This window comes from Tamandua tetradactyla, chromosome 8, assembly GCF_023851605.1.
Source record: "Tamandua tetradactyla isolate mTamTet1 chromosome 8, mTamTet1.pri, whole genome shotgun sequence".
NCBI classification, from domain to species: domain Eukaryota; kingdom Metazoa; phylum Chordata; class Mammalia; order Pilosa; family Myrmecophagidae; genus Tamandua; species Tamandua tetradactyla.
Genome location: NC_135334.1, coordinates 92,948,817 through 92,963,620, shown reverse-complemented (window position 1 = coordinate 92,963,620; position 14,804 = coordinate 92,948,817). Strand labels below are relative to the sequence as shown.

Genomic DNA, 14,804 nt, shown 5'->3' with positions numbered 1-14,804 from the left:
AATATGGATACTTGTCAGCAACACACAGACTCTGCCATACCCAGCAATTTCCATGATGTCATAGAACTCTAGGAAGTTGTGGCTAAACTTCCTAGTTGTGGCTAAACCCCTTTTTGCAGAAGTGGTCTTCAGAAATATTAACATTGAGGGGTTCTGTGGAAGCCAGGATCCAGGCTTTTCAGAAAAGGGATTGAGCAGAAAAGGATACAGCCCAGGCCAGGGACAATGTCAGGGTCTGAACTCGGGTTAATTTGTTGTAGTTCAGATGACTGGTGCCCCCAGGCACTGCCTAGTGCAAAACCCAAATAGCTGTGCATGCACAGGGGTCCCTGACTGTGCCCAGTGGTTTTTCACTGAGAAAGCAGAGCCATTTCCTCAGGGTTGTTATCATGTGAGAATGGTGGGGAAGGCCAGGGAAAATTCAACACTCTGTAAGCATCCTGGGGACCAGAGTAAGGAAGAAAGTTCAGAAAACTTCCCTCAGAGCCCCAGCTCCTGCTCAGTCCCCTCCAGTGCACACAACAGCCGATTTTGTGGTCCGACAATTCTGTAATTAAATCTACTCACTACTTGTGTGTCGTAAATCATACACCAGCCCAATATTTCCAGTTCTGCTAGAAAGGCTAAAAATGCTTTTTTAATGTGTTAAGATGTAATTGCTTTTATCAGACTGTCTGAACCTGTTGCATTAATAAGAGAGATTAATTCATATGCCATGGAAAGGAAATGTTGGCATTAATTATGAAAACAAATTAGAAAAGAACTTTCAGACATTAACAGAATATTATAAATAAGGGTCTCTGTCTTCATGAGTCTGAGTTTCATGATTTTTGCATAAAAAAGTTAAACAAAGCTTCTGCATTTTATATAGTATATATTTTTCATATACACTAGTTCTCAGTAGATTGTGCACTTCTGTGAATCTTGGACTTTACTTAATAATTCTTCATTTGGCAAATTACTCTATGTCCCACTTCCCTGGGACTAGATGGGTTATTCTTTGAAGCACAATTTTATATAACCTAGTGATTTGCATAGATATGTCAAAAATATCATTGCTATTATTTTCAACCTTACCCATGGTATATACAAGCTTGCAAAAAGACAGAGAGATTCATGCATTCAGGAAAACTGCCACACACACAAAAACCTAGGTTTACATAAAAGATGAATTAGGGGCTGGGAATCTACCTTACAATAGAATATACAATAAAATTTCATTCAAAAAGCAGGCATCCCTAGGACATTTAAGATGAGAATGCAGTTTTCCTTGTTCAAGAGCGCATGGCCGGAAAATTGCCATCTCTCTGGGAGGCACGGTCACTCTTCAGATAGAGCTTTCAGGTTCAGAGCTCTCCAGGGTGGGGGGTGGGGGGTGCCGGTACCGGGGCTGGTCCCGGCCTAACCCGAGGAAGCAGAGTGAGGTCAGTAGGGTGGCTGGGCCCTGGGGATGGCACTAGGACTGGCTGACACTTGCACCGCGTCTCGTGTCAGACCTTCACTGGTCAAACCCTTGTTTCCCTCCAAGGCTCCATTAAGAGAGGACTTGGCCCCGAAGCTCCTCCCCACTTGGAGACGGCCACATTAAAATAAGACGGCTGCCCAACTTTGTCATTTTTATGGCTCTAAAGTGTGTTCTCCTCTGGCCTGTGATAAATCTAAAAAGTCCAAGTGGTTGAGAAGATCTGCTTTTAATATTTAAGAGCTGATCAAGTCCTGTCCCCGAGGGAAAGCCTTTGCTTGCTGTGCTTCCTCACTGGTTGCTGCCTCGCTGGCTTACGCGATCAGTGATCGAAGCCCTTTAACTCTCTGAGCCTCACCTACCGCATTTGTAAAATTAGAGCAATCATCTGTGCCCCCGTACAGGGCTAGTTGGAGACCCCATGGAGGGTGTCTGAGGCACCCTGGCACATTGTAGGCTTGTGGCATCTGGGGTGTCTATTGGGATGATGATGGTGAATGTGCGACCCTCTGCTCTCATTTCTAGACCAAGATTTACAATAAAATTATGCACCTGTCCACCTCCAACCTGTCCATGGGGGAAATGACTGCTGGCCAGATCTGTAACCTGGTTGCCATCGATACTAACCAGCTTATGTGGTTTTTCTTCTTGTGCCCAAATCTCTGGGCTATGCCAGTACAGGTAAGAGATGGAGGAAGGGTGCGAGGTGCGGTTGCGGGGGCGGCGGGGGGGGGGGGGGGTGTTGGCACAAAACCAGAATCTGCTTATGCATGTCCAGGAACTGGGGCTCCCCATCTTCCGTTCCATCTTTGCAGACCTCAGATTTGTAGAAGTTCCTATCTTAATTGAGCCTAAGCATGTTTGCCTTAACCTTCCACTCTCTTGGGGTACCCTGAAGTCTCCAGGGGCTGCATCCCTGCATCGCTATACTGTGCTACACTCGGCAAGCTGTCTGGGAATCTGTCTTGATGGGCAGAAAAGGCAGTTTCATTGAGATTTTAAAAATGCAGCCGGCCTTAAATTAACTATAGAATAACCATGTGAGGAATACTTTTGATGGACATTATAAGTCATATTGAACCAAAGTGCTTAATTATATCAAAAAAGTGTCCACAGTGTATTTTTGTTTGTTTCCTATTTTTTCCATCATGTATTTTAAGCCAAAAGAGTAAGTTTCAAAATAGCATATGCTGTATACTTTCTACTAAATTTGGAATATATGTATGTATGCATTCACAGATTTACATGGAAAAAAAAAGAACTGGAAGGCCACATGATAGGATTACCAGTGAATTTTACTTTCTTTGTGCATTGGCTAAATTTTTCAATAAGCATATATTATTTTGGAAAATAAAAAGCATGATACTTTTTAGAGCCAGACAAACTTTGGAGCTGGCTCTGGAGGAGACATATTCTCTGCTAATGGTTGTAAGAGAATCCCAAGCCTGGTTTACTTGACCAGAGACCCTGTCTGCTCCATCTCCCATCCTGAGCTATTCCATCATGGAGTTGGTGAGCCCTGGACTGGTGACTCTTTACCCTGGTGCACAGGCAGAAGGGCAGGTCCCTGCGCCATCCCCAGAGGGCCTGCAGGCTGCACAGCAGCTGCCTGGAGCAGCAGAAACGGTCTGGCCTCAGGTGAGGCAAACGATTCACATTCCTTACCTCTCTGAGTCTTGGTTTCCTCCTCTATGAAATGGGAACGATTCCTTTCTTCTGGATTGTTTTGACAATTTGATTAGTTGATTTAAGTAAAGCACCCAGCAGAGTGCTGAGAACCAAATAACCACTAAGTCAGTATCGGCTCCCTCTAACATGCACGCGGGTGGTATGAGTGAGGACTTCACCAACCCAGAATCCATTGCTTCTTGGGACACAGAGTCCACAAACCTTAATCGCAAGTCATTTTTATTGGTCCTCTGTACCTGTAAATCTAGATTTAAAAGACATTAAAGCAGGCGGGCCACGGTGGCTCAGCAGGAAGAGTTCTCACCTGCCACGCTGGAGACCCGGGTTCGATTCCCAGTGCCTCCCCATGCAAGTTAAATAAAAATAAAAGACATTTAAGAAAAATAGGAGAAGAGGCAATATTGGGAGGCAGCCAGGCTAGATGGAGATGTAGGACAAGGAAATTGAAGGTCCTTTTTTGCAGGAAACATCCATAGATGCAATCCCCATTACCACTTACTCACACCCGGGCCTTCAGCCCTTTCTCGTTCTGCCGGGTTGAAGTAATGATGACAAAAGCTATGGAAGGGCCCGGGGAGCTCATCTAATGCAATTCCCAGCCTTTTGTACACAGGCACCCTTTCTGTTGTGTCCCCTTGAATAACCTGTCTCGAAAGATTTCATCCATCAAAACTGCTTCATTTTTGCCATCACTTACAGTATGTATTATACGTGCATTATAGCTAATGATACTGACTGATTAAATAACTAATAGCATCCACCTGGGTCTGAAGCTGACTCAGTCTCTCTCACTTTATAATATAACCTTTATGACAGAGGGAGGTGAGGATTTTTGTCCCTACTGATTACTTACTTTTACTTATTTATCATTAATGTGATTTGGCATCCATTAATTCATCAGAGGACTCTACCTTTGTCACACACACCTGTGACCCGTGCTGCCAAACCAGCATTACCCACCCAGAGTTGATACCATCCCAGACTCAATGCAAAGAAAGCAGCTGTGGTTAGCCGCAGGCTCCATGAAGCTTTTTATACTATTGAATTAGCTCAAGAACCGTAATCGTTGACAGTCCCGAGGGCTCTCCCTGGTTCTTAATCTTCTTATGGTCACATGCTTTTTTTTTTTTTAAATAACAACCTTATTGAGATATTATTTACATACCCTTTGCCCATTTAAAGTGTACGATTCCATGGATTTTAATATATTCACAGAACTGTGCGACTATCACCACAATCAATTTTAGAATATTTGCATCACCTCCGAAAGAAATTCTGTACCCATTAACAGTCACTAGGCAACCACCCATCTACTTTACATACACTTTTGAAAACCTAATAACACACGCAGACTGTTCCACAGGCAAATAAATGCACATTCACACATATTGCTGATAATTTCAGGAGATTTATATTGGAACCGCCCAAAGCTTATCATGACACCAGGCTAGGGGACTTGGCCACAGTGAGCATCTCTTGTTCCCCCATCCCATTGGCATTGGAGGCCCAGAGTGGGCAGTGGCCTTACTCCGAGTCACACAGCAAGCTGGTTGCAGTACCATACCCTCGTGCCTCCTTTCAGTGGTTCCCTAGTGACGGGGTTCTCATGAAGGTTTTTTAGTTTGTTTTGTTTGTGTGTGTGTTTTAAGAAGGAGGGTTAGCCACCTTGCATTCATCTCCAAATAGGTTCTAGGCACTATTCTATGTGCTTATCATAAAGGTTCATTTAATCTTCACAACAGTCCTGCAAAGTAGACATTGTAATCACCATTTTAAAGATGAAGAAGCTGAGTCTCAGAGAGGTTAAGTAACTTGCCCAAAGTTGTACAGCGAGTAAGTGCTGAGGCTGCATTCAAACCCAGCGCCACGGACTTCAGGGACTGTGCTGTGTTCTCCCCACGTCCCTATATTGCTCTCCTAACCTGTGATTAGGAGACAAAATCGCCTACTTATTCTCCACACTAGCTTTGCACACCCAGAATCCCTGATTTCTGGTGTTCTCCCCAGTGGGGCCCATTCAGACCCCTGTAGGAGAGAGCAGCGGGCCGGGGAGCCTGGGGAGCACAGGGAGACGTTGCAAAGGAGAGAAGGGAAGCACGAGTAGAAGCATGGGAGGAGCCGCAGTTGCTGCGTCCCCAGCTCCTGCCCCAGCAGCTGCCATGGACGTGGAGGTGGTGTGGGTGCGGGAGCCAACCCCAGCAGATGCCCGCTTATTGACTAAAGGCCTGGGAGCTGAACGGTATCCAGCTCAGTTCAAATTGGCTGGATGACATTCTGATTGTCTCCATATGAGCACAACTAATGAAAGGACTGGATGCCAGTGATAATTTTCCAGGAAGGTGATGGCTCAGCATGGGTAGGGAGATTCTTTATGTCCTAATGTGCTCCCCTGCCCATCCATGCCAGCATTTAACATCAGTTTAATGCTGGGAGGCGGGTGGTCAAGGGGCTCACTCACCAGCCCCTAAAATATCTTTTAATGCAAAAGGCATTCAGGGGTCAACAGAAATTGCAGAACCTCCCACTTCTCCCTCTGTCCTTGAGAAAACTTGATGCCAGTTTGCTGTGGGGTTCAGTAAGTACAGACCCAAGCCAGAAATTCTATCTTTTTTTTTTTTCAATTAAGAAAGGCAGATCTTCTTTCCCCCTAGAATAAGCCCTGTAATTATAGGTGCCTGCCTTTGATGAAACCCTGAAAAACTGTCATCTTGACATTTAGGGACTTGGTGAGAGTGATTTACATTTCTCATAAATATTCAGAAGTGGGCATCCATTTACAGAAAGCTACAAACAGTGTGAATTCCCTTCTCAGAGAATACTGGCCAGATTCATTAAAAGAAATTAGCTGCCAGGAGCATAAGAATGAAAAGTCAAGTCTCAGACCCTGGGCTGATTTTGTCTGGCATGGAGGCAGCAGTTTCGTCCCTTTGCTCATATATCACTTTTTGCCAGTGAGGCTGAAATGTCAACCATGATATCCATGAAATAGAACAAAAAGTGCTGTCCCACTCACTGGGTGATCTCAGCTCTGAGACTTCCATGTCTCAGAAAGCAAAGGGGAGAGAATGCTGCAGCCATCCTTGAGATAAATGCAATTAGATACCAGCCCAGAAACTCTCTGCTTGTGTGAGCACCCTTCATGCTTAGCCCTTCCTCTGGATTTGCTTTGTCCCAACGTGACCCTGCTTCCCACCACCCTCAGACAATTTGGAAACCCAGTATCTGTGCATGTTTCACAGTTGGGGGCTGGGGGTTTTGTCAATAGCCCCTGGCAGGGGAGCTGCCAGGTCAAAGGGCATTCAGCCCCGTGGTCCTCCTCAGATCATTGTGGGTGTGATTCTCCTCTACTACATCCTTGGAGTCAGCGCCTTAATCGGAGCAGCCGTCATCATTCTCCTGGCCCCTGTCCAGTACTTTGTGGCCACCAAGCTCTCCCAGGCCCAGCGGAGCACACTGGTGAGTGCCCACATGTGTGCACACACCTGTTTCCCCATCCCTCCACATGTCTGCCTGCTCCCTCTCCCCTCCTCCCCCTCACATCAGCAGCTCTGCCTCCTCTTCCCCTAGCATTGCTCTGGACCAACAGTCCCCCACCCCCACCTCCACGCACACGCTGTCATTGACTCTGAGCAGGGAGCTGTCCCGGCCTCAGCTCTACCTGTGAAATAGGGTTAGTGGAGCGCACTACCTGTGAAGACAAGAGCTGGGCAGGGTGGTGGGGGCATTGACTCGGCTCCTTCCTCTCGGGTGGGTGAAGAAAGAAGAAAACTCTTCTTTGACTCGGTGTCCCCGGCAGGAGTACTCCAACGAGAGGCTGAAGCAGACCAACGAGATGCTGCGTGGCATCAAGCTGCTCAAACTGTACGCCTGGGAGAACATCTTCCGCACGCGGGTGGAGCTGACCCGCAGGAAGGAGATGACCAGCCTCAGGGCCTTTGCCGTCTACACCTCCATTTCCAGTGAGTCAACCCCAACCTGCCAGCCTGGGTGCTGCTGCTTATATGCTAGAACAGGATAGCAGGGGGTGGCAGAGGAGGGAAGCTTTGGGGTCATCTCACCCAGACGGGCCTCAAACTAGCTCAGCCTCCAGAACTCATGGTGTTCTGCATTCATTTATCCAGCAAATATGTATTGTAAGCCTATGAGAATGACAGATGAGGTCCCATTCCTCACAGAGCTGCGATGTTATCGAGGGATGGCAGTAAATAAATAACAACAGTTTCAAATTCTTATAAGTGTGAGGACATCCCTTCAATAAGTCAGACTAACTTGTGACTACCATTGGACTCTCACACAGGCAAGTTTATCTGGTCCAGGTTGGTTTAGTCATTCCAAGGCCCCACCCCATGGTAGGTACTTCCCAAGTATATCTTTGGATTAAATCTATTTCAGAGCTGGCAGGCTACACTAAGCTGTGTAGCTTAAGAACCACTAAGAAAGGGCCAAGTGGAAGTCCCTGGAGAAAAAAAAGAAATAAAAAGCAAAGTTCCTAATGTGTATGGGTTACACAAATTAGCATAGCTGAAAAGAGAATTTGTGAATTAGAAGATTTATCTGTGGAGATTACACAGGATGTGGCAAGAAGAAATGAATGGAAAATGTTTTTTGCAAGTTGGGAGGACTGTTCTGCTTCAATTCATCAATAAAATGTCTCAGTCCAGCTTAAAAACCACTTGTGTTTTCAGGGAGCCTGATTTGAGGAGATAAATCCAGTCTAGCCCCTTTTCATACAGATGGGAAATTGAGGCCCAGGGGACAGTATCTGTCTGTGGTCACCCAGTAACATTGTGGCATAGTTTAAACTAAATTCTCAGGGGGTCTCTCAACTCCTGGCCTTGTGCTCTTTTCCACAAAGAGCAGGGGACCTATGTGGGGTGAAGAAGATTTAGAACACAATGGGACACTGTTTTTGAGCCATTTTTTCTTAGGAGAAGAGAACAACCTAGAATGAGCTCTGACAAGAGTGGAAAGGGAAATAGGAGGGAACACTATTGTTCATCTCCCCCTGCTGAATTCTGGCTCATTTGGTGTGTTAGGAAGAGATACATCTAGGGATGGGGGCTGGAGGTATCATGACAGTGGTGAAGGATGTCCTGGATATGTCTTCCAGATTGCCATGTACAGCCATGTACATGCACACGAGGGTCCTCACAGGTGCACTGTGATCACCCCAGAGGGTCAGCCTCCCTGTGTCCAGCCAGACCATGCTGTCCGATAACTCAGGCAGGGGACCCCGGTCCAGTCAGCAATGGCCAGGCCTAGAGAGGGGGTCCATCCACCGTTTATGACACGAGCCATGACTGGTGTCTGTGCGGAAAGTCCTGCTGGGGTCTGATTTTCTCAGAATTGGCCTGTGAGCAGGGCAGGCAGCTGCTGCTTCTTAGATTCCTCACTGAGATGCTGACCAGGGTCCTGTCTTCCCCTTTTGCCTTCATCCCTGGTCCAGTGGTGCTCAGAACCTCTGAGCACACTCAGGCTGAATACTCCATGAGAGAGGAAGAATTGGGAAGGGACATCTGGAGAACTCAGGGAAACCAGTGTCCCCAGCCCCAGGCCCCCTTTAACATTCTAAGTGTCAGCTCTGCCTGCCTCTGGGACTGGCTGTATTAACATAGACCCCCTCTGCTCGCCCCCGTCCACTCCACCCCTACCCACCCACCCCCACTGTATATAGTTGTACCCTCTGAGTTACAGATACCTGGTTTCCTGACATGCCATCAGTGGGAACAGCTGCTGAGTTTGGGGGGTTGGCTTCCCCTCACAGTTAGGGGACCTCCCCTCTGAACCACAGCATATCAGGGTGGGGAAGGGCAGGCTCACCACAGTTGTGATGGGAGAGAGGGAAGGGAAGCAGCAAGGCAAGTGGGGGCACTGGATCCCCAAGATTACTTGGCATTTGTAAGTGTTCTGAGAAATGATCATGGTGATGAATATACAACTATGTGATGATATTATGAGCCATTGATAGCACAGCAAGTATCATGTTCATACGTTAAGAATGTTCATGTTGTATGTTAATTGATTTTATTAATAAAAATTAAAAAAAAAGATTACTTGGCATAGCAGGCATCAGTGGGGGCAGTATCAGGTTGTGTAGATAAGAGCTAGTGGCAGCTACTTTGGCTATTCCCAGGGGATGTGTACTCATGTGCTGCATTCTAGATTGCAACCTCAGACAGGTTTTCCTATGGAAAAGACATCATAAGATGGCTAGGTTCCCAGGCTAACCCAAAGAAGCTCATTTAGGAGCTGCTTTTTGTCCCATGGGGCCCCCAGAAGACAAGCCATGACTCTGAAAGGCCTGATACCAGGAGGACCTGGAGAAAGGTGATTTCATCTTTTCAAAAGCTGAGATGACCCTGGAAGGTGTGAGATCTCCTGGAGCCAAGCAGGTATCTGCCCTTGGCCCCTCATCTGTCCAGGACTCAGCAAGCTAGAAGGGGCAAACAGATGGGTCCTTAGAATAGGGGAGTAGGGAGGGAAAGGAAAGAGCCCTCAGTGAGAGCTTTAAAGCCAAGTGCTATTTGCTCAGTGTGTTTGCCCTTCCTGGGAGGTGTTTCTTTTTGCAAAGGGAATTGGAGAGAGATGGGGGGAGGGGAGTGGGGGCACCTCCTGGCTTCAGGTATATGCCTTGAGTGTGTTTTCATTTCCCTCCTCCCAGCCTTCCTGCTTTCTGTGCTGTTGCTAGAATCAAGATACAGGTCATTAGGCTGGAAGTAATAGGGCACCTCTTGTCCTCAGCCCTGGTGCTGTACCGAGTCTTGGAGTCCCATTACCTCACAAGGCCCATCCTGGTGCTGTCTGCTGAGCTTTCAGTTTGGTCATCAGTCTGGCCATGCAGTCAGACTGCAGGCAGATGAGGTTACTTCTGATACTCCAGCTCACGGCCCTGCCATTGGCATGCTGTGTGTGCAGCCCAGAGCAGGAGGGCAGAGGGCTGACAAAGGAGACGGGTACAGTTTCTCCAACATCAAAATCCAGTCTCAGTATTTCCCCCACGAAGAAAAAAATCGAGATATAAGTCACTCAATGGGTGTTGAGTGAGCCCCTCCAAATGCAAGGAATAAGATGTGCTCCCCATTCTCAAGGAGTTCATATTCTAGCTGAGAAACCAGAACTAGCACACATAGAACAGTGTGGTGGGGAATCTAAACTGGGTGGCCAGCTCTGGGCTGTCTGCCTAGCAAGTCTGAGTGCCCTTAATCTCATAACTGTGAGGTGCATGGATCTATTGTTCCCATTTTACAACACAGGAGACTGAGGCTGAGCGAGGTGAGATGACTCACTGAGGGGCCCCAGCCTGTAAATGGCAGAGAATAGAGAAGAAGAAAGTCCACGTGGGCTGGGAGTTCACACAGAGCTTCATGCAAGGGGATGCTTGGGCTACACCTTGCAAGATGGACAGGATACCAATGCCTAGAAGATAAATCTGGAAAAAGATGGAGATAAGTGCTCCGGACAGTCCCCTTAGAAGCCCATGCAATCCATATTTCCCTGCATCAGCAGCATAACTCCAGAGATCCAGCCCCACTCTGTCTCTGAGAACAAGCTTTGTAGAGGTGCCGAAGGGGTCCCTAGGCCCTAGCAGTCAACAGCCGACATGCTGCGGTTCATTCTGTCTCTTGTGCAGCCCCCATTCCAGACCCTTTCTCTGTGCCCGGCCTTGCTGAGGCCCTCAGGGCTTGAAGAGGTGAGGATGGTCCTTGCCCTCACAGTCTTGTGGAGAACCGTGGTCATAAGCTGTGGCCATGCAGGTGGTCACGCCATGGGGTCAATTCCAAATGCTCCACTTTCTCTTTCATGATACTCACCTGACCCTGACCTCTTTTGCTTCTTCCATTCACTTATTTAACAAATATTTACTGATTACCTATTGTGTGCCAGGCCCACTGCTGGGCATTGGGGGTGCAGTGGTGAGAAGACACATCATTCCCCGCCCATGGGTTGCTTACAGTCTAGCAGGACAGCCAGACAATCAAACAGTGACAGCAACAGTGTCATGAGTGATGAGAACAGAAAGGGGTATTCTGGGCCCCATCAGGATTGTACTCAGCCTCGTCGTGGTGGGTGTCAGGGAAGCCCAAAGTTGGCCAGATGAGGGCAGCCCTGGAAGTAGGGCCCCTGAGGGTGTGCTCAAGTTTCCAATTTGGTGTGGAGAGTGTAATGACGAGACTAGGTTATGCAGAACCTTGTGAGCTGTGTTCAGAGTTTGAATCTTATCCTGAGGGCAGGGGTAGCACTGAAGGAGCTTCAGTAAAGGAAGAATTGGTTTGCCATCTCTTCCAGTTTCCCCATTGGGTGGGGTCTCCTTGGGTGAATGTGACCGGCCTTACCCAATGGGGAAGAGAAGTTCTTATCTCGAAACACACACACTCACCAAACCAAAAGAACAAAAAGCAACTCTTCCATCACTTGTGAGTGGGGGCAGCAAGGGGCTGGTAAGCCCCATTTCCAGGAAGCTCCCCCAGTTGCCCCTCTCTGAAGTCCAGTGACTGGATATTCTTTGCAAGCCGTACTGTCTGTCCTTCTCAGTGGAGACCCTGACTCAGAACACTCAGTGTAGGGGGACAAGGTGACCTGGTGACTGGTCCCTCTCCCTTCTCCAGCATCTCTGAAATTCTGCTTTAATATCTACCATTCCCCCCACCAGTGGCACAGCACCAGGGGGTTGCTGATGTTTGTCCCAGCCTGGTTTGGTAAGAAAGGAGGCTGAGAGAGAGAGAGCAGGGGAGGTGCTTCAGTTAGGGAGGCAAAAGGCAGTGGACTGCTGTGGGGGCCCCATGCCATGCCCCCTCAGCAGCCAGCGACAGGCATATGCTCACCCACCCACCGTGAACCTGCTCTCCTTCCCCATTGACCTCACTGATCACCAGACTAAATGGCAAACAGCCCTGAGCACAACACCCATTTCCTTCTCCTGTGGCTGCAGCTTGCAATTAGGCCCAAGCTGTGAGCTGCAGATTCCTCCGCGGGGTAAAGCCGAAGTTAACCAGAGGCACCGAGGGCTGGCTGTGCCTCCCTAACACATGGCTTCTGAAATACTTGTTGATGCTCTGGAAATGAAAAGGTCCTGGCGTGGCCACACCAGGCTGGCGGCCCTGGAGACCAGACAGCTTTCCTCCGGCAGGGCCCGGGAGGGCTGGCGGTCTGCACCCTGCTTTGGGTTTATTTGATTTGTTTGCTGTTTGGTTTTGTTTGGGGTGGGGATGTATTTAGGAAAAGCGGGCACAAATGTTCACCGTTGTGCCCTCAGAACCCAGCACAGCGCCTGGAATAGGGTAGACCCTAAAAAAAAAAAAATCTTGAATGAATAACTTAGAGAATTATTTTTGTGGGGTGGGGGCTGGGGGAGGTGGAAACCCTCTGCCATATTTCTACATCATCACGGGAGGCTTTTCACTTTTATAGGTTGCCTTACAGTCCTGTCTACTTGCCACTGAACTTCTCCATGATTGCCATCACGTGCACAGCATATTATAATCTTCCCTTTTCCCTTAATGTCATTTAACTGCTATTTCTTGCTCCTTAATGTTTGAGATTTAAGCATTGTCATGTTTGTTCTTTTCTCTAAGTCAATTAAGGTGAGTCAGCCCCCCCACGCCATTGTTGGAGAGAACTCTGTTCTTGGTCATACTTCCCACCTCCCACCACCTTAGAGTCTTGCAGGGTCTTATTGGTTCAGGAAATGGGAGCAAGGTCTCAGGTCTTCCACCCATGAAACCTGGGACGCCCAGCAGCCTTCCCTTCCACCTGCCCCCACCCCAGCCCCAGTTCGTGCACAAGGGGGTCTGTCTACTGTGCTCTGAGAATTGCCAGAGTCAGTAGCAACCCCAGGCCTCCTGGTCTCCAGCCCCCATGTCCCCAGGTCCAACTGCAGCTGCCCTAGGTGGGGTGGTCTTCAGAGAGGCCTTTAAAATACAAGCAGCTGTTGATTCCACTCTCCCAACACTCCATTCTGAAGGGGACTCAGAATTCTGTGCACAAAGGCCATTGTTCCAGTCAGAGAGAGGAAAATGGAAAATTACATTGTAATTCTTTAGCATCTCTATACTGCAGCCAGAACGGGGCAGAAATTAATTATATCATAAGTATTCTGCAGCCGGAATGGGGCAGAAATTAATTATATCATAAGTATTCTCCCCTTTGCTGCATCAGCTTTGGAATGTTCATTTTTTTGAATTTATTTAAAGCTCGTCTCAGTCCTCAAAGGAGCTCACGCAGCTGCAAGAATAAATACATCAAATAGAAAAAAAATTAAATTAAAATAGTCAGGACCAAGGAAAACATGCGTTAGAATAAAATGCTGATTGTGTCTCGTGACTGAGAAATCTGCCTTAGGATTGTTGTGCCATCTTTACTAAAGCAGCCCCTCCTGTTGGATGTTTCCCGTCCATTGGGTGTGGGGTGCTTTGTTGTGGCAGTGGCGGGTTTGTTGGGCTGCGGTAGAAAATGTGGCAGCTGACACCATCTTGCTGATGGCTTTGTGCTTCTGTTGAAGGATTATTTGAGATAAATTCCTAGGGGAGGGATTACAGGGTCAGAAGGTCCGTACTTACTTGTGGCTCTAGCTACGAAAGCACCGGATTGTTTTTCAGGCGTGCTGCACCGATTCACAACTCCAAGCCTGCTCTTTAGCTGGGAATGGAGCCCCAGAAGGTGTGGGAGGGATACTTTGCCTTTCTCTCTATCCAGTTAATCCTGGCTGTAGACTGTGTCCTGTGGCCCAGAGCTTTGTCCCTTGAACTGTGGGTAAAACTAAGAATGCCATTATCCCCATCCTTGGGGCAGGGCTGTGGCATTGCAGTGAGCAGTAAGGGCAGTTAAAGTAGGGTCATGTATGACATTGGTATAGATAAAAAGCCTATGGTCAGAGAGGTGAGCGGTACCCCAAAGGCTCTGGCCATATCTATCCTGGCAAACTGCCCCCCACATCCATCCTCACCCCAATGAAACAGGGAACTCTCCAATGGCAGGAGCCTGTCTCCTCATCAGATTAGGAATCCCCCAAGGATGGGGAAAATGGCTCTCTTTTCTGTTTGGGAACTCCTAGGAGCATGGTCTGTTCCCCCCCATCATATCAGGGACTTTCTGGAAGCATAGTTCCCGGGAGCAGGGACCATGTCTCCTCCATGCAGTTGGGGATTCCCTGAGGTTCAGCGTGCACTGTGTAGGTACTAGATGGTGCAGAATTCCTGGGGTAAGTAGGGAGTCAGCTTCTTGGGATCGTGTCGACCATCTGGACTGCTTTAGAATGTCAAAGCCTTCACCATGCATTACTCTGGGGTCATATGTGCACAGACTGAGTCCTTCTCAGTGGGCCCTGGACTGCTGTTTCCTTCTGCTTTAATTTGGCTAATTACAGAACCAGGATCCTTTCTGAGCCAGCCTGGAAGAGGCTCTGGAAAGGAGGATGAGATGCGAGGGTGACTTCTTACAGAAAGAGAGGATGCTCTCTCTTGGAGTTCAGGCCTGGTGCCCTTGTGGGCAACTCACAGCCTGGGCCAGAGAAGAAGAGCGCCCGTGCAGAAGGGCTAAGCTCGTAGCCCAGGTGCGATGCTCAGCCAGCACTTAGGGCTCACAGAGCCTATTGTCTTCATTCTCTCCTCTCACCTTGGAAAGAACAAGTGTGTATAAACAAGTGAGAACAAGTTTA

The 14,804-nt window shown here is 48.1% G+C and overlaps 1 protein-coding gene across 2 annotated transcripts in view; it reads left to right on the top strand.

Annotated features, from left to right (window-relative positions):
• ABCC8 (ATP binding cassette subfamily C member 8) overlaps positions 1 to 14,804 on the top strand; it is an 82,057-nt gene that overhangs the window by 28,884 nt on the left and 38,369 nt on the right. For both annotated transcript variants that reach the window (XM_077114138.1, XM_077114137.1), the window contains exons 8-10: positions 1,988 to 2,143; positions 6,473 to 6,607; positions 6,948 to 7,110. In XM_077114138.1, the coding sequence (XP_076970253.1) occupies positions 1,988 to 2,143; positions 6,473 to 6,607; positions 6,948 to 7,110 (454 nt within the window). The remainder of the gene's footprint in view (positions 1 to 1,987; positions 2,144 to 6,472; positions 6,608 to 6,947; positions 7,111 to 14,804) is intronic.